Source organism: Meriones unguiculatus, chromosome 4, assembly GCF_030254825.1.
Source record: "Meriones unguiculatus strain TT.TT164.6M chromosome 4, Bangor_MerUng_6.1, whole genome shotgun sequence".
Classification (NCBI taxonomy): Eukaryota; Metazoa; Chordata; class Mammalia; order Rodentia; family Muridae; genus Meriones; species Meriones unguiculatus.
This window is the reverse complement of record NC_083352.1, coordinates 126,728,199-126,755,181: the sequence shown is the minus strand read 5'-3', so window position 1 is coordinate 126,755,181 and position 26,983 is coordinate 126,728,199. Positions and strand designations below refer to the sequence as shown.

Sequence of the window (26,983 nt, the reverse complement as noted above, 5' to 3'; positions counted from 1 at the left end):
GAAACCTCCAAAAGGCCCTTTACAAATGTTGAAGTGGACAAACAGAACTGACTGGAAGCCTTGAAACAAAAATCGTCCTTAGATACGGCCTCCTAGCCCCAACATCTGGCCTTGTCTCTAGCCACACATGCAACCCTCCGCGGACCTGAATCCTGTCTGTCCCCGGGTCATGGCAGGCAGGCATGTCTCCTCAGCTGTGTGCGGTGCCTGCTACTGGCTTTCCCTTCGCCTCTTCCTCTTCGAGGGAAGACCTTGATTTGCTTCGGACGGGTCTAGCCAAGCGGGTTTGTTTGCCACGGCAAGTGTCTGAAGCACGAGTCGCCGGCTTGGTGACTTGTCCACCCATCCTCACCACGGCCCTACCTAGCAGATGGCGGCCCCACAGTGCCACGCTAGGCCTGTTTTCGGCAGGCACGGGCTCTGGAAAGAGCAAACGCACTGGTCCGGCAGCCTCCTTGAGGAATTGCGGCTCGGGGGCTGCGCTCTGATGGGAGAGGAAGCTGGGGGAGGTTTGGTGTGTTCCAGCCTGGGCCAGGACCGTCTGTAGGAGGCTCTGGCGCGCATCCCGAGGGGGATGGGCAGGGAAGCTGTTTCTTCCTCGGGATTCCAGGAGGTGGGGGAGGGGCGTCGAGGGAAGCCGCCTTCAAACACTAGCTCCTAGGCACACAGCCTGCTGGGAGGAAGGGGGTGGGGAGCATGCTGAAAGCCCGCTTTCTCTAGGAGGCCGCAAGCCCAGTCAGGGGGAGGAAGAATATAGGGGGAAGAGGAGGAAGGGGAGGGAGTTACTCCGGAGGAATGACTCTGATGGCTCTTCGATCCTGGAAGGAGAGGGGTTGAACTGGTTAAAAAGCAAGTTCCCAAGAGCCTCGCAGGCCCTAGGCTCAGGTCAGTTCTGCAAAATCCTCAAGTCGCAAACTCTGCGAATCCACATGGTGGGAACTTCATCTTCAAACACCTCAACGCTGGAAGCCCTTCAAGGGGTTAGCGGCAGTGAAGCATCGCATACGGGTCCAGAGACCTGGCCTCTGTCCCGCCCACACGCTAAGCTCGCCCTCACGTAGCTCCAGTGCTGTTCTGCACGCGCAGGCGCAAACACACAAACATCTGTTCCCGGTAATCTCAGCGCATCTGGGAGGTCTAGGCAGGACTCCCGAGTTCTGTGTAGGGCGAGGTGGTGTGGGCCTGTGCTCGCCATCTCTGAGTTCCAAGACAGCCCGGACTACAAAGAAACGCTGCTTCAAAAGACTCCCCCCCCCCCAAAAAAAAAAAGCCCAACCCCAAACCTGAAAAACTTACACTAAATAGTTTAACAGTGAGCTGAGCGCAAAGCACTGGGTTTGGGTAACTGCAGAAAGCCTGGCCACCGATGCCTGTAGGTCAGAGAAATAGCAGAGGGAAGGGTTTGACCTCTGGGTTCTGCAACTTCATCTAACGCTTCAGGAAAAAACAAACAGAAAACACAGTTATACGAAAGATAAATATTTATTCAGAACAAATCTTAACAATTGATTTTACATTCTAAGCCACAAGGAAATAGCAAAACAGTAAAGAGAAGACGAAAACTGAAGAAGAGCAGTTAACTGTCTCTCACTTTAACCTGCTAACACTTAGTCGACTCAGGCCCTCTGTCGTCGGCCTGTTTCCCCAAGAACATTTTCGAGTTTACAGTTCACTCATGATTCTGGGTTAAAAACCCCTTTCCCCTGAGGGTCAGAGTTCGGTGGCTGATGAGCTCTCGCTAACCTTTTTAGGGTTCCTAAGTAGCCGAGGCAGAGGTGCGAATGTAAACATCTGTAAGTTTCTCTTCTGAGGGGCATTGTTTCTCAGGTGACAGTGGGAGGGGAAGGCCCCGGAACGTCCCAGACGCGGGGCTGATCGGCACCCAGTGCGTTCCCTGGTCCCTTCCCTACCCCAAATACTATGAAATGGCAGGACAAGCTTCCTCTCTGCTCATCCGGGGATGGTGTCTCAGCGCTGTGTGGGCTCATCACAGTGGAGAGAGCAGACTTCCTTGGCCCACCAGTGTGGAGGAGATGGTGAAGTGTGAGAGGTAGTGGGATGAGCACCGGGCTTGGGGTCAGGGGACTCTACAACGGGCTATGTGAGGCTTCATGCGCTGTGCACTTGGGCCAGTCACTGAACCTGCCTGGGGTCTCTCACGGCTGGAAACCACTCTTCCAGGAGGCAGAGGTGAGACAACCATCTCTTCTGTGAGTGCGGCCAGTTCCAGGCAGGTGGAGACAAGGCACACTGACACCCAGTCTCAAAACACAAAACCAAAAGCAACCTCTCCCCAAGAACCGCCCCAAACAAACAAACAAAGCAAAACCGAAACAAACGCCTCTTGGGTCTTCTTCCAGCAGGAGAGCCTTGGCTCTACCATCCTATAGAAATTCGGCTTCTGAGCCACCACAAGGAGCTGTCACAAAGTAGGTACACTTTTATGCCACGGGAGGCCCTTGACAACCATTCAGAGCTTATTCAGATTACACACTTGTAGCAACACTGATTTCACAAAGTCTGACACCACATAGAAGCAGCAAATGAAAAGGGCCCAGCCGAGAGCTGCAAAAGGTAGACACTCTGCCGTTCTGACCGACAGCAGCCAGTCAGCAACGTTCTCGATCCAATACAACAGTTGCTGGTGTGCCTATCCCTCGTCGGGCTCTGTACCGGGAGCTGAGGCAGAAGGATGACCAAGGCAGCCCGAAGGGCACGAATCTTCTGAGGAGAAGACGTATGAGGACAGAGGTAGTATAAAATACAAGGCGAGGTGTGTGTGTGTGTATGTCGACAAGACCAAAACAAATGCAAAACGGGAGGAAAAAATGGGGGGGGGGGGGGCGGCAACGTGTCTGCTCACTGCAGTTCCCAATCGTCCTTAGGGTAGAATTCGCCATGAACAGGCCGAAAAGGCGCGCACGCCATTCTGAAAAGGCATACAGAGACCGTCTCCGGTGGCTTTCAGAAACATCTCGGTCCGAAACGATTAAAAAAAAAATCTTAAGAAAAAAGTTTTGGCACTTAAGAGGGGTAAGCTGGCTGTGTGTTCACGGGCAGACGCACGCGCGCGCGCGCTCAGTGGCCCGCCACGCCGGGGAGCTGAGCGGCCACGGAATTGTGGACGGCTTTGGGACACTGGGCAAAGGCGTGTCCCCTCTTGCCACAGAGGTTGCACACGATGACCTTCCGGCAGTAGGGGCTCAGGTGGCCCTCCTCGCCGCACCTGAAACACCTGTCCTGGCTGCAGGTGCCGCTCATGTGGGTCCGGGAACCACACTTGAAGCACGTCTTGGGCTGCCCCTTGTACCAGCTGTAGCCCCTCTCGGCGCCCAAGAAGAAGGCCCCGGGCAGGTGCCGCACGCCGCCCTCCCCCTGGCGCAGCTCGATCTCGCACTTGTACTCCCCGGTCCAGATGCCAAACCTGTCGGTCACTTTGACGGGCACGGCCAGCACGTCGCAGTGGCGCTTGAGCCAGGTCACGATGTCCTCCACGTCCACGGTCTCGTTCCGGAAGAGGATGAAGAGGGTCTTCAGGCTCGACTTGCTCCGCCCCAAAACCACGAAGTTGTCCCAGCAGTCCTCCAGCTCGCGCTTCTCCTCGTAGACGCGGAGGAACAGGGCCAGCTTGTCCGCGGAGCGGAAGCTCACGTCGAACTCGCGGCTGCCGGGGACCTGAATGACGGCGTAGATGTCGTCGGGGTCCATGCCGATGGAGCGCAGGATGAGCGCGCCCACCACGAAGTCCCGGGTCGGGCAGGCGCCCTCGTCTCCCTGGAAACAGATGCGCACGAGGAAGCGGCCCTTGCCCGGCCCGGCGGCCGGAGGCTCGTCCTGGGGCGCCTCGTCCTGGGCCGGCCGCTCGGCCGCCTCGTCGGGCCCGGCGGGGGTCGCCGCGGCCGCCGCCGCCTCGGCCCTCTTCCGCCGACTCGGGTCTCCCGCGCCCTTCTTCCTGCCGGCGTCCGCCGCCTCCCCCGCGGGGTCGCGACGGCGGCCCTTCGGGTCCCCGCGCCCGGCCGGGGGGAGGTCGCCGGGGCCCGGGGCGCCGGGGCCGCCGCTCGCCCCGCTGCCCGCGCCGTCGCGCCGCCGCGGCTCGCCGAAGTCGCCCTTCTTCCCCGCCAGGTTCCTCACCACCTGCGCCCAGCCCAGCCTCTCGCGGGCGCCGGGCCGCGCGGGCAGCGGCGGCGGCGGCGGCCGGCCCCGCGGGGGCTCCTCCTCCGCTCCGCCGCCGGTGGCCATGTTACCTCCTTCCCGGCAGCCTCCACTCGCCCCCGCGGCCCGGGCTGCCCACGGCGCGCGCCCGCCCCGCCGCCCGCCCGGGAGAAGGCCGCGGAGTGCGCGCGCCGCTCCCCGCCCCCGCGCTGAAACCTGACGCTCCGGCTCCCGCCCCTCCGAAGCCTGCTGCGCTGGGGTCGGTGCTGGCCGGAGAAGGCCGGGCCTGCCCTGCCCGCCGCCCCCTGCGGGTGGCCGCGCCGCCCTCCGCTGTCGAGGCAAGCAGGCCTCTCCTGCATTCCAGGAGCAGAGCCTCCCGCCACTCAGAGACTGCCAGGCGTTCCCTGTGGTCGCGCTTATCTTTTCGAGTGTCCAGACTGTTAAAAAGCAAGAGAAATGGTGGCCCCCGAAACACAGTACATTTTCCCCACCAATTTTAGGTTATGACCACTTTCAAGTATACAGAGAAGTTGAACGATTTTAGACTTTACCATTAGGGCTGGAGAGAGGGCTCAGCGTTAGGCGGCTTACAACTGACTTCAACTCTAGCTTTTCTGGAATCTGTGCACACACACACACACATAGACACATAATTAAAAAAAATATGTTTGTTAATATATAATTAAATAATTAAATATAATTAAATATAATTAAAAAAAACATGCCTTTAATCCCAGCGCTCAAAAGGCAGAGTGGAGGCAAATCTTGAGTTCCAGGGCCCCAGGGCTACGTAGTACTGCTTTAAGTATTTATGTGTGTCCATATTTAATTTCTACAACACTTGTATTCTTTCGCTGGTGTTTTATTTTATTTTGGTCCATTTACAAGTATAGTACATTACTTATAATTTTCAAAACCTGTAGGGGCTAGGCATGGTAGCGTATGTCTATTCTGGGAGGTAGAGACAAGTTCAGCTGTGGGAACACAATGAGACCTTGTCACAAAACGGGAGGACAGGATGGCTGAGGGGAGTAAGGTTGCTCTCGCTCCACACGTGGCCTGGGTTCCATCCGTCGGACATGCGTGGTGGAAGGAAAGCACTGACCCACCTGCACTTGTCTGGCCTCCTTAGAGGTGTCATGACAAGCACACACAAAGGCACACTAGGCATGGAAAGGAAGCAGCAGGCCTGTGGGACGCTCAGAGGTCAAGGTGCTTGCAGCACAAGCCTGGAGGCCCGAGTTGGATCCCTGGAAAGGAAACCACAGAACTGTCTCCCGACCGCCACACTTGCCAGGCCAGGCAAGCCCACACGTGCCCATGCACAATCACAGATGTAAAACCACACGTGAACTCTGCTCACTCGGGCAAGAATCCTGTATTAAATGCTTTTCAAGTGCCCCACAGTGGACTAAGCACAGTCCAGGCTTTATCCCATAGACTCGTCCTCTATAAAACCAATGCTGTAACTATACCATTTGATAGACAAGAAAGCAACCCAGTCACTTAGCCGAGTTAACAGGTAGACTTGTATAGTTCATCTTAAGTTTTTCCAGGCAGGGTTTCTTTGTGTAGCCCTGGCTGTCCTGGAACTCCCCCTGTAGACCCAGCTGGCCTCGAACTCACAATGATCCTCCTGCCTCTCCCTCCCAAGTGCTGGGATTAAAGCTGCCACCATCGTTGCCCAGCTTTTTCCTTAAGCTTTTAAAATTTACTTTATGTGTATGTGCCTGAGGGTATGTATGTGAACCATATGTATGCAGGTGGTCATGGAGGCAAGAAGAGGGCATCAGATTCCCCGGAACCGCAGGTACAGGTGGTTATGAGGCACCTTCTCGGTTGCTGGGAATCAAACCCAAGTCCTCTGGGAGAACAGCCAGTGCTCTTAACCACTGAGCCATCTCTCCAGCTCCAGGACTGTATTCCAGGATGGGTTCATTTTGGTTTATAGCTCAAGATACAGCCATCGTGGTCACGGCAGCAAGGCCTTGAAGCCGCTGATCTCACGGCAAGCACAGTCGGAACCACGGGTTGCTTGGGCACAGGTCACTTTCTCCGTTCTAACAGTTCAGGACCCCCGCCAGGGGAGAGTGGGATCAAGCTAGGCCCGGCTCCCTCAATTACCCTACTCAAGATACTCTCCCACAGGTGTGCCCGGAGGCCAGTCAAACTGGGCGGGGCTTCCTCAATTACCCTACTCAAGATACTCTCCCACAGGTGTGCCCGGAGGCCAGTCAAACTGGGCGGGGCTTCCTCAATTACCCTATTCAAGACACTCTCCCACAGGTGTGCCCGGAGGCCAGTCAAACTGGGCGGGGCTTCCTCAATTACCCTACTCAAGATACTCTCCCACAGGTGTGCCCGGAGGCCAGTCAAACTGGGCGGGGCTTCCTCAATTACCCTACTCAAGATACTCTCCCACAGGTGTGCCCGGAGGCCAGTCTCTTGGGTTATTCTAGAGCTCATTAAATTGACAGTTGAGATTAACCACCCACGTATAGAAAAACTGGGATCTTAAGGTGGTGGCGAGTCAGGCTTTTAATTCCCGCACAAGGGAGGCAAAGGCAGGTGAGGCAGACCTCTGAGTTTGAGGCCAGCCTGGTCTATCCAGCTAGTTACAGCACAGCCGGGGCTACACAGAGAAACCCTGTTTCAAAAAACAAAACAAAAATTAAAAGCAAAGCTGGGATCAGGTGAGTTGTGCTCACTGGGGTGGAAGGCACCTACGCTTGGGAGACTCCGATTGATTGTTTATTTTGCATAGCAGAGAGCAGGGCATGGTTAGTTACAGAGAGAGGTCTCCTGGGGAGCAGCCTCAGGCTGGAAATATCCTGGAGGACCGTGGCCAGCAGAGGGCTTTGCCAGTTCACTGAGACTTCCTGGAGGAAGGCTTTGCCACCATGGGTTTAATGACTGGGGCTTTGACATGGCCGGGCTCATGTCAACACATTCACTTGGGGCTTCCTCTGTGCTCCACAACACAAAAATGTTCTGCAGTTTTGTTTTTCTCATTTTTGTGATGTTCTACCTGCAGCCCTCTGCAGTGGCTTTTAGGATTTATTGTATACAGTTGTGTGTCTGCACACCAGAAGTATAGAGGGATTGGGAGACACCACGTAGTTGCTGGGAATTGAACTCAGGACCTCTGGAGAGGAGTCAGTGTTCTTAACCTGAGCCATCCTTCCAGCCCCTGCAGTGGCTTTTAAAATGTATTAATAAGTTTTTTTTTTTTTTTTTTGATACAGAGTCCCATGGAAACTAGGGTAACCTCAGACTCACTATATTGTTTAAGGTGATCTTGAACTCCTATTCCTCCTTTGTCTGCTTCCTGTGTTCTGGGATTATAGGCATACTCACCATGCCTGGCTATTTATTTTGATTTTTTTTTTTTTTTTAATTTTTTGAGGCTGGCCTGAAACTCCATTCTCCTGCCTCAGCTTTCTTTTTTAAAGTTTGTTTTTCTTTTATGTATATAGGTGTTTGTCTGTGTGTGAACGTGCGTGTATGCGCTGTGTGCATGCCTGGTACTTGCAGAGGTCAGGGGAGGGTTGCTGGATCCCCAGGGTCAGGAATTCTAGAAGTGTAGATGGTCGTCAGCCACTGTCCTGGAACAGTGTGAACGCTGGGGAGCAAACCCAAGTCCTCTGCAAGAGGCCTGGAGCCATCTCTCTAGCTTGCTGCCTCAGCTCTTTGCTTGTCTTTCCTTTCTTTCTTTCTTTTTCTCTCTTTCTTTCTTCCTTCCTCCCTTTTCTTCCTTCCTTCCTTCCTTCCCTTTCTTTCTTTTCTTTTTTCCTTCCTCCCCTTTCTTTCTTTAAGGTATGCATGACTGTGCTTGATTTACAATATATTTTTCAAAAAAAAAAAAAAAAGTGTTTACCGCTTTCTCCCCAACTCTGAAAATACCTTTTCTTCTTGGCCAGACTATGTGTGTGCTCCACTTTACATATGTGATGGTCAGAGGACAACTTCTGGGAGTTGATTTTCTCATTCTACTTTGTGAGCCCTGGGATAAACTCAGGTCATCAGGCTTGGGGGCCAGCACCTTTACCAGCTGAGGGCTGCACCAGCCTCTTGCCTGGCTTATTAGTGACTAACTTTTTACTGGTGGGTTGCTGAGGTACAATGAGCTTTATAAATGGGGATGCTCGGCATTGTGATTCCCTCATTCCTCTAGGGGCAGTCAGGCATGCCTCACTATCCAGGACACCCCATTTAAAACATTCTCTTTCTCTCTTCGATAATAAATTAGTCCATTTGCATGTATGCCCACATGACAGAAGAGAGCATCAGACCCCATTATAGATGGTTGTGAGCCACCATGTGGTTGCTGAGAATTGAACTCAGGGCCTCTGGAGGATCTGCCAATACTCTTAACCTCTGAGCTATCTCTCCAGCCCCTACCCCCCTTTTGAGACTGGGGTTCATGTGGTTCCTATAGCCCAGCTCTGTAAATAAAGATGATTGATCTCCTTGATCCTTCTGCCTCCATCTACAGAGTGCTGGGGTTACAGGTGAGTGCCACCATGCCCTGCTAGCACCTATGATTTTTAGATGGTGGAAAAAGTTAGGAGCTTTGCCCTAGTATTGTACATAGCTAGCCATTGTTGGATTAGTTGGATCATAGCCTGTATTAATAGCGAGGCAGAAGGTCTCTGTGAGTTCTAGGTCAGCCTGAGTTACATGATAGGAACCAGTCTAGATGGATGGATGGATAAAATAAAATATAAATAAAGCCTAGGTTTCCTCTCCCCTCAAATTTATCCTTTGCCAGTTTCACACATGCTATGACAAACTGTGATCATATGTACCTCCCAATCTCTCCCCACCCCCTACCCCCAACTCCTCCCAGATCCTCCATCCCATCCATGCTGGAGAGTGGGCTGGCTTGATTTCGGGCTAGTCAGATATCTTTAAGAGAATGGGAGCATATAGGATTTGGAGTGGAAATGTAGGAACTGGTCTCAGGTGGCGATTAATCCTTGGATGTAGGACACAGTGTGTGTGTGTGTGTGTGTGTGTGTGTGTGTGTGCGTTCAGTGCTCAGTGAGATGAACATGCTGTTTCCTAAACTGCACGATATTCTCGATGAAATAGGAAGCACAGTCAGGAATGAGGATGAGGAAGGAAGTGATGGAGGTCTGATGAAAGTGGTTATTGGTAAAAGGAAAGACATTTGAAACCAGGGTGTGAACTCCATGGGGCCACCACAGCCACAGTTTTGCCTGGCTAGGTTAGTCTCCCTCTGTGTTCCATAGTTGCGTTTCCTTGGAGACCAGACTCTGCTAGAGGAAGCGGCTGGTTTCTTTGGGATCCATTTTGAGAGAAGAGGTGGCAGAAGCCTAACGTCCTGGACCCGGGGGGGAAATCTGTTCCCCAATGGCTCAGAAGTAAGGAGAGAGGATGGGCGTTGGGGAGAGGGGAGGGCGTGTGTGGGCTCCATGCCTCAGCGCTCGCTTTCCAGGCGCCAGCTCCCTGGTGTGCCTGGTAAAGCGAGGCTGCAGGATCCCTCCTTGGGCTGGGGATGATGGGAGGTTCTCCCACCCACCCTCAACTCTTTCCCCGACTCCAGGAATCGCTCCTCAGGGTCCAAGTTCCAAGTATTGGTGAGTTCGGGTAAGAGTAGGGCGGCCTGGGGGGGTTGCGGGGAGGCTCTCCCTCTGCAACCCTGTGTTTCACCTGCCCTCAACTCCTGAGGTGGTAATAACCAGGCCGAGCGCCCTGCCCCGCAGTGTGCACCTGACCAGAACAGAAGGGTGACTGGAACTGCGCACTGATCTCATGGCCGGAGGGTGGGCCTTGCTTTCTGTTTCTTCAGGGTCTTAGCGCCTCGCGTGTCCTAGGTTCTGGCTACCTAGTAAACACGAAACAAAAGCCCTGGTCGGTGCTCGGGAAACCACTGAAGGCCTTACTCCTCAGAATTCTTGCACCCACCCAAGGACTTGGCTTGTGATATTAGGTTTCTTTTACAGATGAGAGAGTCAAAGCCTGGAGCTCAGGTAGCTTGCTCTAGGATAGAGATAAACGGAAAGGGGTGATCTGGAGTTGAACCCACTGACCTGTGACTCACTGTGTTACCAACGGTGGCATTGTGTTCCCTAACAGTGGTCAGAGAGCTTGAAGCTGCCTCCCCTCCAGCAAGCCAAAGGCAACAACAAAAGCACAATGAAGAGTGGGACCAAAGTTCAATCAGGTGGGCAGAGGCTTTCGGGAGCTTGTGGGCGTTGGGGACAAGCTAGAGTGGCAGCTTTTAGTCACCCACACACCATTCATATTACAGCAGGCTAACTAATGGGACAAATAGCTTTCAGTTTTCAGGTAGGCACGAAAGTTAGTTATGAAAGTTCATCTCTCAGGAATGCATTTGTAAGTGTGTGGGGAGGAGCTGGTCCTGTCCATACAGTGATTCAAGGGGCTAGGCTCCTTTAACCCCATGGATCTAATGTTTGATAGTCCTTGAGGACCTGTGCTAGCAGAGAGGGACACGAAAGCAAGAACAAGGGGACCCAGACCTGAAGTGACACATACCATTTGTATTCCTTCCAGGGGCTGTAACTCCCACCACATGACCATGCCTGACTGAGAACTGTCTGGCTCTATTCTCAAGAGGGGAGGACATAGTCTGGGGAATTAATAGAAGCATCTCTATCACATCAGTGTTAACCTTTCCAGGGAAATTCTGAGGTCTTGGCTCAGGCAAATGTGGGTTTGGCATCTTGGCAGTGCTTTTCACTCACTTGGAAGCCTTTCATCTTTTCGAACTTTGGTCATCTTAATTGGGGAAAAAAGTATTGTTATGTGCTAGGCAAGGAAGTGTACTCGGGGGATCCTTCCAGCATCCAGGAGGCTGAGGCGGTGAGTTCAAAGACAGCCCCAGCTTCATAGACTCTGTGTTGTGTAGCTCTTTCCTCTTAATAGAAACACCTCCTCCCACCCCTGGAGGGAGAAGAAAAGGAAACTTATAAGGCTCAGGAAATTCCTTAAACAAGAGTTACAGGGCTCCTTCTCTGGTGTTTATGAATAATTACAGCTGCCCAAAGAGATAGGGCAGAACTGCTTGTAAACAAAGCTCTCCAGGAACACAGTTTTCACAAATTTCCCCCAGCTTGGGTGGGCTTTGGGGATGCAGCTGCCTATGGGCCATCTGTGCTATCTGTGCTCCTGTACATAACCCTTAATTCTCACTCCTTCAAGTAACCCAGAAAACACTGGCTCCAGTATGTATCTGCTCTACTGTTTGGGACACCGTCCAAACGTTCACACCTCCACAGGAAAGCCATATTGCACCTTCTTTTCCCTGAACACCTCTTTGAAAAAATGTATATTTGTGTATATATATTATAATGTATATATTTTATTTGTAAAGTTGAGACAAGGAAGGTTTCACTATGTAGAACAAGCTGGCCTCAAACTCACAGAAATCCTCCTGCCTCTGACACCAAGTTTAGACTAAATAACAGATATTTTGGAACATTCCGTATTTGAAGAGGTGCTGGGGAGGGGGTTATGAGTGAGCAAAGTGCTGGCTATGGAAGCATTAGGATCTGAGTTCAGGTCACCAGTACCCATGTAAAAATGGTCATGGTGACACAGGTCTGTAACCACTGAGCTACGTCCCAAACCTCCTCTGTCTCTCTCAATGTGTATTGTTGTTTTGCCTGCATGTCGGGTTCCAGTGCCTCAGTGGTTGGTTCCACACTCATCTATACACGGGCAGGAGTAACTGGATTCAGCTATAAAGACTTGATGTTGGGAGGAGGACATGGGGGCTATAGTGGAGCAGTTGGGTGGAGGAGGAGGGAATGATTATGATAAAACACATCATATATGTATGCATTTCTCAGAGTAGATGAAAATTATCACACACACACACACACACACACACACACACACACAAAGTCAACTGGCCAAGCTAGGCTTGGTGGCACAGGCCTATAATGCTAACCACTCAAGAGTTTTCAGGAGGCCAGTCAGTTAAAGGCTTTCCAGGGAAACTTAGCAAGACTCAGTCTTAAAATATAAAACAAAGAGAGAGAGGCTGGAGAGATGGTTCAGTGGTTAAGCACATTTGTTGCTCTTCAGGAAGACACAGCTCTGGTTCCCAGAACCCACAACATTCAACTCACAACCGCTTGTCACTTCAGCTGTAACTTCAGCTCCTGGGGATACGACACTATCTTCCAGCCTCCTGGTATATGGCGTACGTGTGGTACACAGACAGGCAATCAGGCACACTCATACCCAGATAGTGAAAACGAATAAAAACTTAACTGAAAGCAAAAGCATAAAATGAGAGAAAATGAACCGGGCATGGTGGTGCACTACTTTAATTCTAGCAGTCAGGGAGGCAGAGACAGGCTGATGGCTGTGAGTTCGAGGCCAGCCTGGTCTACAAAGCAAGTCCAGGAGAGCTAAGGCTACACAGAGAAACCTTGCCTCAAAAAACAGAGAGAGAGAGAGAGAGAGAGAGAGAGAGAGAGAGAGAGAGAATGAAATAAAAATTTGTACAACTTTTAGAAAAAGGCAGAACAGAAAAATCTTTGGGGCCTACAACTAAGTGGAATTTGTTAGATGTTATGTTACACCAGTAGCTCAACCCAGGGAAGGACAATAGGTATGGCCAGAGTCCACCCTAGGGTAAAACTTTCGGGGGGCCAGCAAGATGGCTCCACCTAGTAGGGTGTTTTCCCGAAAGCCTGATGACCTGAGTCCAATCCCAAGGCCCCACACGGCGGAAGGAGAGGACCCCCTTAAGAAAGTCACCCCCTGTCCTCGATCCAGATATGCTGTGGTATACAGCTTTCATGAATTGTCTGTCATGCTATGGGGGGCTTTGAGTTACCTACACCTCTGTAATCCCATCCTCTGGCTCCAGTAAACTCACTGGTTCCCTAAGCTAGACTTGGGTGGAATCATTCCTTTGGTTTGTCGTAAGTGCCCCGAGTGGGATGAAAGGATGTTTGTTCCTGGCCCCCTAGGAAAAGTCATACAACATCCCATGCCCGGTAAAGAAAAACCAGATCACGAGAACATTGCTGGTGGGTCACAGAAGGACGTAGCACTCTGAGATGATGTTGGCTGTCTCAGGTGAAATACAGGTGACACTTCTCTACAACTCAGCACTCTTAAAAAGGATTATTAATAACTCTGTGTGTGGGCAGACACACACACCTGTATGAAAGCATGGAGGCCAGAAGATGGTGGTGAGTGTCCTCTATCACACTCCACCTACTCCTCTAAAGCAGGACCTCTCCTTGAACCTGGGGATCAAGTTTTCTTTGTTTTTGGTGTTTTGAGACAGGGTTTCTGTGTGTAGCTTTGGCTGTCCTGGACTTGCTCTGTAGACCAGGCTGGCCTCGAATTCACAGTGATCTGCCTGCCTCTGCCTCCCCGAATGCTGGAATTAAAGGCGCCTTTTTAAAAAAAAACTGGGCAGGAAGCCCAACAGTCTGCCTGTCTCTGTAGCTGGCTAGACTGGCTGGACTGGTGAGCTCTGGGTTCAGGTGAGAGGTTGCCTCGGTGTGAGAAGGTGGAGCGCTAATGAGGATGACTCTTGATGTCAACCCCTGAGTCCACATGCGAGCTCACACATGCTCCTGTACAAACATCTGGCCCCACACAGGCAAACATTCAAGCACATGAAAAAAAAAAATCCAACAAAGTACAAACAAAAAAGAATAATAATTCTGTATGTCTGACACCAGACTTGGACATGTGAGTAATCTTGCATTCTTGTGAAATCACAGTAGTTTAGTTTAACACATGCCTGTGATCCCAGCACTTGAGAGGCAGAGGCAGAAGGATTAGGAGAAAGCTATCTATGGCTATATAGTTCGTCCAGGACCAACCTGGGCTACTTGAGACTCTGTCTCAAAAATCTAACAAACAGACAAACAAACAAACAAACAAAACCATTTCTGTAGTTAGCATATATGTAATAAGAGTAACTTATTGGGGGCTGGAGAGATGGCTCAGTGGTTAGGTACACTGACTGCTCTTCCAGAGGACCTGGGTTCAATTCCCAGCACCCACATGGCAGCTCACAACTGTCTGTAACTCCAAGATCTGACACCCTCATAGGGACATACATGCAGGCAGAACACCAGTGCACATAAGATAAAAATAAATAAAAAAGAGTCACTTATAATCCTGGTACTTAATACTAAAATTTCCCAGATAAAGGATCTTAACCTGTTACATACTTAGCATAGTATAATAATTGTCTGAGGCTAGAGACAAGCAGCCGAGTGGAGGTTGCAGGCTGGTTCAGAATTGTCTGACAGAAGGCACGGTTTCTCTGTCACCACCTCCCTCCCTCCCTCCCTCGCCTTGCAGCCCAAGCTGTCCTCATTTGTTGCTCTTCCAGCCTCTACCTCGTGAGCCCCGGGGACTGCTATGATCACGTTGGGCAGTAGTAAGGATTCATGTCAGGGCTCTGTACATGCTGGGCCAGTACTGCACCAGCTGAGCTTTATGCCCAGCAGGGTTCTAAGCATCCGCTCTCTCAGAGCCTTCACTCTCACCTGCCACTCACAGGAGTGACTGGCCGGAGTTCTGCGCAGCTGCTGTGGTCACTGGACCTAACAGTGACTAGGAGTGCTCAGCCAGCCCGGAAGGTGTGGCAGCTACTGTGTTGAACATCTCAGGGGCCCAGGGACTTCTCACCCAGCCTTCATGACCCACTTAGGAGATGGGCATGGCTGTTCGGACCTTATGGGAGGCGCTGAGGGACAGGAGACCACATGGCCTTCTGGGTGACAGAGCTACCAGAAAGCCTTTCCCGCCTCACCTCACCTTTCTACTTGCCAGGAGTGGGGAGTGAGGATTTGTGTTTGTCTGACAGGCTGTCCCTCAGTTGCTGCCCTTAGCTGTATCAGGAGCCAGAAGAACACGGATGGGGGTTCTTTATTTTATTTTATTTTATTTTATTTTATTATTTATTTTCTGAGACACAGTCTCTCTACGTAGTCCTAGCTGGCCTTGAGCTCAGAGATATCCTCCTGTCTCTCCCGAGTGGGCTTAAAGGCATGTACCACCGTGCCTGGCTGCGGTAGGGATGATGGCAGCAGTGGTTCCTGACCCCCTTTCTGGTTGATAGTAGGGCCACCCTGGTTTGCCTTAGTGTTTCCATCCAGTTCACCTCCTAGGGACTAGGCTGAACCTTGAAGGGAAGCTGAAGTCTCCTGTCTCGGGGAGGGGTCCTGTGCCTGGCCATCTGCCCCTGCTCAGCATCCCTCCGTCATCCTCATGTCGCTGCATTCTCTGCTGGCCGCCCTGTAATAAGGCCCAGGGTGGGGCTGGGGGCTTCTTTGTGGGCAGCAGGTTTACCCTTTGTGTCACACGGTAAGCCCGTAAATGAGTGGGACTAGGGGCTGGGCCCAGCCGATTGCACTCTCTGGGACCTGGCCCTGGGCCTGTGTCCACCCTCACCCTCTGTCTCCCTTCCCTACCTGTCTCTAGCAGCGCAGTCCCAGAATTCTGCAGAGGTGCCAAACCCAGCAAAGGCTATCCAGGGACTTCGAAGGAGAGAGCAAGTGCACCGTGGGAAGACGCATAGCAAAGTGCGGCTGATGAGGGTAAGAGAGGTTCAGGGCAGGAGCTGGCACGCAGCTCTGATGAGGCAGCACCAGTCTCCTCCACACAGCAAGGCCATGGCACACTTACCATCCTTATTCTGCAGGTGGGGAGAGGAATGGCTTGTACCAGGTCACACATCCAGAAACAGTGGCATGGGGGCCCAAAACAGTTAAGGTTAGACTGTGTTTAGGCAGAAGGAATTAGACTTCCCTTAGTTCTCTGTATTAGAAATGTAATCCCGTGGCTTGTCTCATTGCTGGCCAGCATACTGCCCATTTGGGAGTGGTGATTGGCAAGCATGCCACCAAACCTTTCACATCAGCTGAGACCATTGCAGCTAACAAGTTTTCTCATCATGTTTTCCACCCCCCCCCTTCTGAGGTAACCCAGGCTGGCCTTGAACTCACAGACCTCCTAAATCCGCCTCCCAGGGTGCTGTGGTACAGGCGTGTGCCCCCATGCCCAGCCTTGTTCTACATTGTTTTATGGCTTCTGTAATCCCCTGGACCATATTTTAAAGCTTCAAACAAAACAAGACAAAACTGGTCTCACTATGTAGTAGAGGGTGACCTTGAACATGGTAGTTCCAGCCCAGTAAGGGTTTAATGGTGATAATCTGTCTCAAAAATTAAAAACACAGGAAGAAAATAAAAAGGGAAAACATCTTTGCTTTGAGCCTGCTTTTCCCTTCAGCCATCATTTTGCCAGATGGCTGCGTGTGTCACTCACTCATGGGAAGACCTGCTTCTGACTGCAGGAGAGTTTCTGTGGTTTTGTTTGCTACACAGTGTGGACGCTGACATTGTTGCAGTAAACAGTGCCCCTCACAGCTCTTCATGCTGTCTGGTGAGTGCTGAGTCAGTCAGCAGGCCCCGACGGGGCACCCGCTGTGTGCCAGGCCCTGCTCTGAGCGTGGACATTCACCAGGGCTGGGCCCTGGCTTTAGGGAGACAGGTAATTAAACATGTGTATAAAATGTGAAGTGATAAACCAGAGGACAGCATTGGGGAGGCAGGAGGACAGTGGGTTCAGGGCCGGCTTAGACTACAGAATGAGAACCTGTCTCAAAAAGCAAAGACAGGAGTGGCAACAACGAAGGAATGCAGTGATAATACAGGCAAACGGAAAGCGAGACCAAGGGTGGAGGCCGAGGGGCCGGGAGAAAGCTGGGAGGCCGTTTTCTATGGGCTGGTGGGGGAGGAAGGGGTTGTGTTAGCCACCTGGGGGAGGAATGTTCACGACTTGTTAGAGAGCGCAGGGTGGGGCGCGCTGTGCCGGGTGTTGGAGATGCAGCCGCGGACAGGTGTAACTGTAGGGCTCACAGGTCCCCTGAGACACCCAGCAGCGAGTGGCGCCCGCCATGCAAGAGCCACCCTCTTAGCTGATCTGGCGTCTGCCCGGAGCTGCACCGGCTGTCCTTGGGTCGGTGATACCGCCACGGCAGAGCAGGCACAGCAGGCACAGCCTGCCCTCTTGCTGAGACTTGCTCCTGGAAGGAGACCAGCAAGAACGATAAGGAAGGGCCTAGCGTGGGAGGGGAGTCCCACGCTAGGAGAGCAGGTTGGGAAAGGAGACACAGCTACACATTGTAGTTCCGTGATTACATATTGAGGTCAAGGTCACGCAGGAGACAGCACCGTCCCACGTTAGATCAGTGCTTAGACAAATCAGTTTCTAGAGCAGAGGTCAGAAAATCCTATTTCTCACAGTCCCTAGGAGTGTGTGTGTGTGAGTGTGTGTGTTGCCAGGGACTTGAGAGTGGATTTAAAACAAAAACAAAAAAACCCCAAACCGAGGTGTTTCTGGATTTTGGGGGTCTGGAGATTTGGAGGCAAAAACCGGAGTGGCTAATGGCCACAGACAATAGTTCTGTTAGGCGCGTCCTTGGGTCCGCTGTGGAATCTGAACTTTTGTAAAGTGAGAATAATAATAGTTTGTGTCTCCTAGGCCTGCTATGAGGTAATGCGAGCTCAGGACACAGTGCCAGCCCCGGGCAGCCGCAGTGCGCCGGCACTGACATTGCTGAAGGCCAGGGCTGCTGCTTGTGCACGGGCTGAGCTTGCCGCCATCACCCCAGTGGCTGTGATGAAGATTTTATCTCATTTCTAAGTGGCACTTCTCTGAGGCAGCAATTAGCTATCAGTTGCTTAGGATGAACACCAGCGAGTTATTTGAGGTTAATTAACTTGTCCGGGTTCCCCTGCGGCAGACGTGGGAGAGCCCCGTCCCACTCGCGCCCGGGGCCAGCCTCTCCTGGCCGCTTCTCTTTTTTGAGACAGGGTATTTGTGTGCTCCTTACACCGGCCTGACTGGCCAGGTGATCCTCCTGCCTCAGGCTGCGCTGCTGTGCCATGCCTGCGCCACCAGGCCTGGGCTTCTTGCGCCACGAATCCCACTGAGGTCTGGAGGAAGGATAATGGAAAGGCAGACATGGAGACTCTGAAGTCTGGCTTCCCAGTCTCAGCACGGTCACCTCTGGGCTGTGGGACAGCGCTAGCCAACCTCTGAGCCGGAGGATGGTTCCATGTGTCATCTGTAGAGCAAGTCACAGCACCTGCCCGCCCTCACGTGCAGTCAACTATTACCATTACTGATCTTCCATAGCTTAGGCAAATCACTTCCTCCTCCAGACTCCCTTTCCACGGGGGTGTCGTGTGGTAAGAAAAGGTCGGTGTTCTCCACCCTTCCCCGTCACCTCTGCCACCTTCTTACCTAGTTGGGTCGTTAACATGTACCTTCTTTGTAGTTTTCATTGATTCCAAGAGGTCTTTGGTAATAGGGCCTATCCGTAGCTACTGCATGTTTGCTAGTTAGATGGTGATAAGCCACCGACTGTAGGATGCATTCTCATCTCAGAGATGTGACAGTGGGGTGGGGAGGGAGGCGTGCGTGGAGCCCAGTGGGTGAAAGGATAACCAGTCTCCACTTCCAGGCGCTCTGACCTACAACGGCAGCATCTACTACCGGTGGCCGCAGGGGGCGGGAGGGTCCACAGGCCCTGGCAGGTTTGGGCACACACAGACAGCAGCACTTTCCTCCCTGCCCTTGCCCTGCTTCCCTAGTTGATGCTTCGAAACCAGCGGGCCACGCTCCAGGAGCTCTACAACCACGAGGCCTTCCTCAGCAACCTCAACCAGGAGCTGGTCAACTCCATCCAGAACATGGAGGACAGATTGGCCGGGAACGTGCGCGCCATGCTGCAGCAGCAGGGCGTCCTCGGGGTATGTGGTTTCCTCCTTCCCGCGCAGGCGCGCCCTCTGCTGGCCGTTTCCAACTCCTACACGCCCTGCCGCCTCTGCGCTAATACAGTGCTGTCTCCCATTGCCACTTACTAGATGGGAGGCCCACGGCTTACCTTGTGTATGGAGTTGGGAGTGGACCACAGTAACACTTCAAAAGAGAGGCTGTAGCTGTCACGCTTGTGCAGTAGAAAGTATTTGGTGCTGTCACCACTGCCTGCCAGATGTCCGTAGTGAGAGAGCAAATGTTTTTTGTACAGTCAGTACATACCTCACAACAGCCTGATTGGAAGGACACTATTCTTGCCCTCATTTTACAGAAGAAGAAATGGAAAACGGAAGGTGGGGTAATTTGCTCCAGGCCACACAGAGAGTAAGAATCAGAGGCAGGATTCGAACCCAGGCAGCCTTACCCCAGGATCTGGGCTTTCCTTGCCCTGATATCATTGTTTTTAGGACAGTTGATTGAGTCTGCCATTGCCTCGCTGGTGGAGTAACTGTCTGGAGCCAGCTCTGCTGTCATGAAGCTCAGTGTGGCATGTAGGGTCTGTGGGCAAAGAGCCACATGGGGAGAGCCCACAGAGCAATCCTCCTGGTGCTGGGGTGAGAGGGCAGGAAGGTCCCAGGGACAGAGAGCCTGGGCTGGAGAAGGGCCCGAGGGTGGGTGAGGGTTCTCTTCTACTGCAGCTGGCTCAGAGCTGACCTGGGCTTTGAGAAGCAGAGAAGGGGTCAGACTCTTTGGCGGTGGGGTTGGTCCTTCAGGCTGCTGTAGGAAGATGCTGGGTGGGCAGCTTTAACCGTAGTCCAGGCTGGATGTCCAAGGTCAGTGGGTCAGCAGGGCAAGCTTCTGTTGTCCCCTCTCCTCCCAGTTTTGCAGATGGCCTTATATACCTTTTCTCTATGTGCACAGAGTGCTGCTGTCTTGTGGGGACTCATCTGTCCTCTCTGCTGAGGGACTTCCTGTGACCTCATTTACACTTATTTGCTTCCCTAAGGGTTCTAGTTCCAAAAGTAGTTACACCTAGGAAGCTTTGATGGACACAGTCCATCTATCCATTTATTTATTTACTATTTATTTTTCCAAGACAGGGTTTCTTTGTGTAGCCTTGGCTGTCCTGGACTCACTTTGTAAACCAGGCCAGCCTCGAACTCACAATGTTTCACCTTCCTCTGCCTCCCTAAGTGCTAGGAGTAAAGGCGAGTGCCACCATACCTGGCTCACAGTCCAGTTTTAACAGAGATCAAAGCCACAGAGTTCTTCAGCCCAAGAAACTTCTTGTACACACACACACACACACACACACACACACACACACACACACACCCTTGCATGTGGAAGCTGTTAGGAGGTGGTGTTCCTCAGGACCTGTCCATCTGCTCTATTGACACAGGGTCTCTCCCTGGAACCTGAGGCTTGTGTATCGGGCAAGGCTGGCTGGCATGCCTCAGGGATCCACCTGTCTGTACATCCCCACAACTGGATTATAGACCCACAGCATCACTCCTGGCTTTGTACCATGGGTCCTGGGGACTGAAGCCAACCGAGCCATGCCTCTAGCCCCTGGACAGTTTTGAACCATCCTGGGTACACCTATGGGCCCTTGGTTGCAGTATGAGAAGCCTCCCCTTTAATGGGGTCACAGGAGGTTGCAATTAGCATCGTGCTGGAGGCAAGATTTGGGGATCTCCAAGGGGACCTCTGACTCAGGTATCAGAGCATCAGGAAGACTTCCTGGGGGGAAGCCATACTTGAGCTGAAGTCTGCAGAGGTGCGAACTAGTGGAAGTGTTGTAGGCAGAGGAAACAGACATGGGGCAAGAGGGAGCAAATGGAACATAAGGATATGCAGTTGCTGTGGATGGCTGGACAGCTGGGTGTGAGTGAGAGATACGGGAAAGATGAGTTTGTCCCTGGCCAGGTATGGAGGGTCTTTTCAGCCATGGGATGCAGTTCATTGAGGAATGGATGGGGAAAAGTCGGGTTGCTGGGCCTGGGAGTGGGGCTGGGGAAGCACTCAGTGGCTCCTGCCCAATGTGAGCTGGAGAGCCTGTGGAGGCTGGGGCTGAGCTGACCTCACCCCTTCTGTAGAATATCATTGACGTCTTGGAGTACTCAAACAAGAGGCGGCTGCAGCAGCTGTGGTCTGAGCTCGAGGAGTGGAAAGAGAACGAAGAGCGCAAGACAAACAGTAAGGGGCGACTCTTGGGCCTCACCGCTAGCTCCTGGGGAATGGCAGCTCTGGGCCACCGCCCTTCTAACTCTGCCAGGCCTGTGTGCTGCCTTCTGGGGAGGACACATTGCTGTGATCTAGAGCGAGTGGCTAAAGGACAGGGAGCTCACAGTGTTTGACCGTCTGTGGCTGGCCTACTCACAGCAACCTCCTGAGATGCAGGGGTTCCTCACACTTCACCCACGAGGAGACTGGAGCTGAGGTAGAGGAAGTACCTGCTGTAGGCTTTGTGGCTAGCAGTTGGAACCCAGACCTAACCTGGCTTCTATCAAAGTCCCTCTGAGGCAAGGCCGTGGCTGGGACCCCATCTTCTGGCTTCCATTGCTCTCATTCTGTGGGGGTTTTCTTCCTCCCTGAACAGGCTAGATGCTGGGCAGGCATTGTGTGTGTGTGTGTGTGTGTGTGTGTGTGTCTTGTGCTAGGCAGTCTGAGACCCTAGGGATCCCTTCCATGGAGAAAGGCAAGCTAGATATTATCTTCTATTCATTTACTTTTTTTGAAATAGGGTCTCACTTTGTAGCCCAGGCTGGCTTGGAATTCACTTTGTAGCCCAGGCTTGCCTTGAATTCTCAGCATCCTTCCCACCTTACCCTCTCTGGTGCTGAGATTACAGGTGTGAGCCATCATGTCTGCTAGACTTTGTCTTAATCCTGCCAAGGATCATGTCTTGGTCCACTGTTGTCGTGTCTTCCTGCTCTTGCTTTCTCAGGATCATGTGTCTGAAGACGCTGAGATCCAGTCAGGCATAGTCTGGTGAAGACCAAGTCAGCAGAGCCGAACTGGTTCAGGGATCTTGTACTTTTGCCAGGGCCTCAGATACTAGCAGCTTCAGCTTTTCCCACCCCCTGCCTTGTGTGGACACACCTCAGCCCAGATCCCAGTCCACTGGCCAAGGACACCTGGGTTTCTGGGGTCTTCTGGGAAGGTCCTTGGAAGGAAGGCCTAGATATCTGCCCTCTTAGCTGTCCCTTCCTTCCCCACACTGCCCCTCTCCAGGCCTGCAGCAGGAGGTAGACCAGCTGAATGCCGAGGTCCAGAAGGCCCAAGGGGAACTGTCCTACTTGAACACCTACATGGATCATGAGTATTCCATCAAGTCGGTTGAGATCACCAACCACATGCGCCAGGTGCAGCAGGCGAAGGACAGCCAACAGGTAAAGGAGCCCCCGGCCCTGATCCCTGGACTGCACAGAAGGTGTGAGTGGTGTCTAAGCCCTTTCTGCTGCACCTCAGACTGAGCTGGACCACCTTCGGGAGATGCGTCGAGTGGTCCTGTCCAAGTTTTCCGACATGATTCAGGAGAAGAAGAAGAAAATCCTGAGGTCTCTGGTGGCGGTGAGTAGCCAGGTGCTGGCCCGGCCCTCCCAGCTTCCCTGTCAGTCTCCGGTGCCCAGGAACACACTCCTCTCTCTCCCACAGGAAACCCAGAAGCCCCACGAGGAAATGCTTGTGCTAAAGAACTGGAGCATCCAGCGCCTGAAGATGTCCGTGGTCTCCTTCAGAGAGGTGAGGGCACCGGGAAGGCCATGGCCTCTGTGAGGGTGCTGTGGGTGAGCCTCGGCTTACACTGACCTGGTCCTCAGGAGGGGCCCCTCTCTGGCACTGGCCTTCTTCCTCGACTGCGCCATCGTTGCCACTCATCAGTCATCTCAAAGGGGATTCATGCTGGACCTTGCCTCACTGGCCACCATGGCAGGCTAAGACCCGTTAGCACCAGCACATGTCACCTACACTAACCCCTGCCTTCCACCCTTGGCCCACAGTCGGAGTTAGAGAACAGGGCCCTGCCTTCTCTGGAGTGAGTGTTCACGGTCTTGGCATCATCAGTTTTCAACTCAGAGTTCCCGCCTCCACTAGTCCCTGTTTTCTCACATCAGGTGTCCTACTCCTTTTTCACCGGCCTCCATTTTTCACTGTCCCTCCACCTCACTTGAAAGGCCCATTTTTGTTTTTATGTAGGGAGGTTGCCTCTCCTGAATCCGGCATATATCTTTTTTAAAGATTTATTTATTTTTATTTTATGAGCATTGGTGTTTTGCCTGCGTGTATGTTTGTGTGAGGGTGTCCGATCATGAAGTGCCATGGAGTTCCTGGGATTTGAACCCAGGTTCTCTGGAAGAGCACTCAGTACTCTCAACTGCGGAGCCATCTCTCCAGCCCTGAATCTAGTGCATCTTAGTGACAAGGCTCATACAGTCTCCTTAGACACCATCCCTTCTTCCCAAGGCATGGATTTTACACACTTCTTTTCTGTGTCTCTCCTCTCAGCTTATTGAACAGTTGAAGAAAGACATACCGGTATTAATAGCGGAGGTGGAGCAAATATATGCAAAACTCTGGAACCCTCGAGAGGTCATTTTTCAGGATGTTCTGCTTCAGAGACCCAAGTATGTAGTCCGGGCTACCATGTGAGGCTAAGCAGGCCCGTTCCCAGGGAAGGCAAGAGCCTAGGCATGAAGGGAGGAGCCCTGGGTGTTTCTCTACTCTGCCACTATCCTAGACATAGCTTTTTCTGCCCATCTCTGGTGTAGCTGAACCAGGTGGTTGGTTCCAGGGAAGACACAGGGTCAAGGGTAGAAGGGCATCTTTTCTGCTTGGCAGGTTTCTGTGTTCCAAGAGGGGAATGTCTTTCCTTCCAAAATTAACCCTTGGCCTGCTTTCCCTAGGGTTATGCTGTATGTAGGGCCAGGTGGTAGGGGCAGGAATGGGCCAGACCTCTTGATGACGCCACTCCAGGGCCTCGTGTGGTGGCAGAGCCCGGCATTTGCAAATTATAGAGTGCTTCCTGTTTGTCTCCATGTCTCCTCTTAGGCCTTTCCTTCTCTTGGGTCCTACCCTCACTTTGTATTTTGAGACTGAGTCTCTCTTTGTAGCTTAGGTTGGCTTCAATTATCGATCCTCCTGCTTAGTTCTCCCAAATGATAAGATTATCATGTGCTTAGAGAGTTTCCTTCTGGGAGGGGATGTTAAGCAACACCTACCCCTAAGGTTCTAACAACAAACCAACATTTGATTCCACCAGAGTTCCTCCTGGGGAACCAATGAGCACACTGGGCTTACTTTACAGGGCCCGGGGGAGGGGTCACTGATGTCTCTGTGAATCCAAATCAACCACACGGTGCAACCTGCATCCGGAATGGGTGATCACTCCCTCTTACTCTATTCTTCCTCAATCTACAAACTCTAGCCTCGCCACAAGCCCCTGGGGCCACAGGCATGGTTGGGAGGAGAGGTTAGACACTCAGCTGAAGGCCCCATGACCCCCTCACCTCCCACCTGCTGGCTCCCTTCATTTGTAAGGGGATACAACCAGGCAACAGACTGAGCCATGATGGTGTTTTCAGCGGCACAGCCGGCCCTGTGAAGCTGGTGGCTCGGAGGATAGCCCTGTACAACACCGTGCCTCGTTGTTCTTGCTGGTTCCTTTCCTTCCCCCCCACGTTCCATCTCCCTTCTTCTTTCCTCTCTCTCTGTCTCTCTCTCTTTTTCCTTTTGAGTAATGCTGTTGAGTTTACGAAATACCAGGGAGCCTGCAAATGAGTGTAACCCTTGGCTCTGCCCTTGGAGCCAAGAGGAGGAGGACAAGACATTAGGAGATACTGAGAGGCCCATGAGCCTGGAAGGGCTTGTCTCAGGGCAGTGAGTCTGAGGCAGTCAAGGAAGGAATCCCTGAGGATGTGACGTTGACATGAGTCCCTGCTCTCCTCTGATCTTGGTCCTCTGTAGGGGTACATCAGTTCTGTCAAAATAATTTCCTTCCCGCTTTTGGCCTGTGTGTTTGTGTGTGTGCGTGCACAGGTGGTTGGAGGTTGTGTTTTGGGATAATGCCTCCCCAGCAAACACCAGTGTTGTAATGAAGCTGGAGGTGTGTTCCCTCTGCCCCAGTCCTGCTGTCCCAGCTGACCCCTCACCATCCTCTCTTCTACTTCCTGCCAGGTGCACTCCAGACATGGCAGTTGAGCTCAACATTCCAGCTGAAGAGCTATTCCTTTTCTAGACAGCAGCCTGACCACCCCTCTCCCCATCTCTATTCCCAACGTTCAGCTGGTGACTTACAAGATGGTGTCTCCATCATGAATCTGGTCCACGGTCCCTCCTCTACCCCTCTCCCTTGCTGCTTGGACCAGGCAGGAATTCCCAGTCCAGCCTGTTTGTTCCTTGGTATTAATAAATCTGGATTTGTAGTTTGCTTGGCACTGGTGTATGGGGCCCCACGCAGGCTTTGCCGGACATGTCATAGCAATGGCTTTAGGCTCAGGGTTAGGCTGTCATGCCAATGGCACCTGGGAGTAGTGCTGGAGTGACACCTCCCCTCTTCTCCCTCCTGGTCCAGTGGGAGCTCAGCTTCCCTCACAGTTGACGCCAGTGCCAAGGTAGAAGAGAGACCCCTTGAAATTCATTCGCCCGGGAGCTTTCTGGGTCCTCCGTGTCGATGGCCATCTCTCTTCTGTTTATTGACAGCAGTGCACCGCAGGCCGTCAGATGATGAGAGCCAAGCTCCCAAAGTAAGCCTCCTCTGGCTCCAAGTGAGCACACATGTGCCAGAGTGCCAGACTTCTGGGCTCAATTTGGAACCACTCTACAGGGCTGTTCTGTCTGGAGGGCCAGGTGGCTGCAGCTGGACCCTACCCTTCTGCAGGCCTCCTCAGCCCCTTCCTTGGTCACTGATGTGGAAGGTACTTGATAATCAATCCTGACACCCTACACTTCACCCAGACTTGACTTCCCTGGGACACAGACTGCTTCTGGCCACTCCCAGATCCTGTCCTGTGTTTGTGTGTGTGTGTGTGTGTGTGTGTGTGTGTGTGTGTGTGTGTTAGGAGACTTGGCTTTGGATAATAACAGCCCAGTCACCATAAATTAGTGGGAAGGCGCGGGGCTCAGGCAAGTCCTCAGGGAGGCTTCATTCAGAAATCAATGCGGGACCCCTTTTCTGCTTCTCTACTTTGTCCTCCGTGGCTCAGCCCTTCTGTTGGTCTCTTCAGGGGACTGAGGAGGCTTCTTTGTACATACCCCACTGGGACAAGAGAGAGGCTTTGTCCCACACTCTTAGAGTCTGGCTTGCTTACATTATGCGTGCCACATCTTGAGCCAGCCTGGGGTATGGAGCTGGCTGGTTTAGCACAGGCTACGTGCTCCACCTCAGGGAGGAGGGGAGAGTAGAACACACGATCTAAAGGAAGCCAATAGACATTCTCCAGAATCACTTGGTTCTTCAACTTGACAATGTTGGACACATATAAAAACCTTTTAAATAGAAACCATTCTTCCTTTACATACTTCAGCATATTAAGTCCTCACGAGAATGCCCCTAAAGAGGCCAGCATTGTTGTGACTTCCATTTTGTGATGAGGAAATGGAAGGTGAAGGAATAGGAGTAATTTTCTTTTTTCTTTTTCAAACTCATCAGGCCAGCCTCACAGAGGCAGCCAGCGTTAGCCACGGTCAGCCAGGAGCCCAGCTAAGCCAGACAAGGTTTCTACTGTAAACTCCTTCACTGCTGGGGTACTGCTGTGGTTTGAATGATTCTGACTCCAAAATCCCTGTCGAAACCCAATTCCCTAGTGTAGTGTGTGGCCAGCCCCCTAGTGTGGCCCCTTGGGGCAAGCACCCTTCAAAAGGTCTGCTGGAGCGAGCTTACTCACCGCTTCCTGTCATCCTGCCACGGGCGGACACAGGGCTTATCAGGTCCACGTGAAGACGCAGGTAGAGGCGTTGTTTAGAGGCAGAGTTGTAACCCTTAAAGACAGCTAACGGGCTGGCACCTTTTTCTTGGCCATGCCAGCTT

At 52.4% G+C, this 26,983-nt stretch overlaps 2 protein-coding genes across 8 annotated transcripts; one reads left to right on the top strand and one right to left on the bottom strand.

Moving 5' to 3' along the window:
• Nucleotides 1-1,463: 1,463 nt before the first annotated feature.
• On the bottom strand, nt 1,464-4,329 carry Zcchc3 (zinc finger CCHC-type containing 3). The gene has a single exon (XM_021649253.2). It carries the CDS (start codon nt 4,237-4,239, stop codon nt 3,079-3,081), a length of 1,161 nt encoding a protein of 386 aa, XP_021504928.1. The 5' UTR covers nt 4,240-4,329; the 3' UTR covers nt 1,464-3,078.
• A 4,634-nt stretch (nt 4,330-8,963) lies between these two features.
• On the top strand, nt 8,964-25,584 carry C4H20orf96 (chromosome 4 C20orf96 homolog). 7 transcript variants are annotated; one of them, XM_060383073.1, is made up of 12 exons: nt 8,970-9,539; nt 9,722-9,755; nt 10,122-10,148; nt 10,255-10,342; nt 15,610-15,725; nt 18,789-18,947; nt 21,054-21,153; nt 22,192-22,349; nt 22,429-22,530; nt 22,615-22,701; nt 23,464-23,582; nt 25,132-25,584. In XM_060383073.1, the coding sequence occupies exons 1-12, from the start codon at nt 9,529-9,531 to the stop codon at nt 25,190-25,192; spliced, it is 1,062 nt and encodes a 353-aa protein (XP_060239056.1). In that variant the 5' UTR covers nt 8,970-9,528; the 3' UTR covers nt 25,193-25,584. The 7 variants fall into 7 exon arrangements, with proteins under 7 accessions (XP_060239062.1, XP_060239056.1, XP_060239057.1 ...); XM_060383074.1 differs by having other exon boundaries at nt 8,971-9,539; nt 15,613-15,725; XM_060383079.1 differs by lacking the exon at nt 23,464-23,582 and having other exon boundaries at nt 8,964-9,539.
• The last annotated feature ends 1,399 nt before the right edge of the window (nt 25,585-26,983 follow it).

Bases quoted from the DNA above. Each gene is read 5' to 3' on its own strand.
- C4H20orf96 (XM_060383073.1), top strand. The intron at 22,531-22,614 runs GTGAGTAGCCAG...TCTCTCCCACAG, and splicing joins TCCTGAGGTCTCTGGTGGCG to GAAACCCAGAAGCCCCACGA. The intron at 22,702-23,463 runs GTGAGGGCACCG...CTCTCCTCTCAG, and splicing joins CCGTGGTCTCCTTCAGAGAG to CTTATTGAACAGTTGAAGAA.
- Zcchc3 (XM_021649253.2), bottom strand. From the start codon at position 4,239: ATGGCCACCGGCGGCGGAGCGGAGGAGGAGCCCCCGCGGGGCCGGCCG.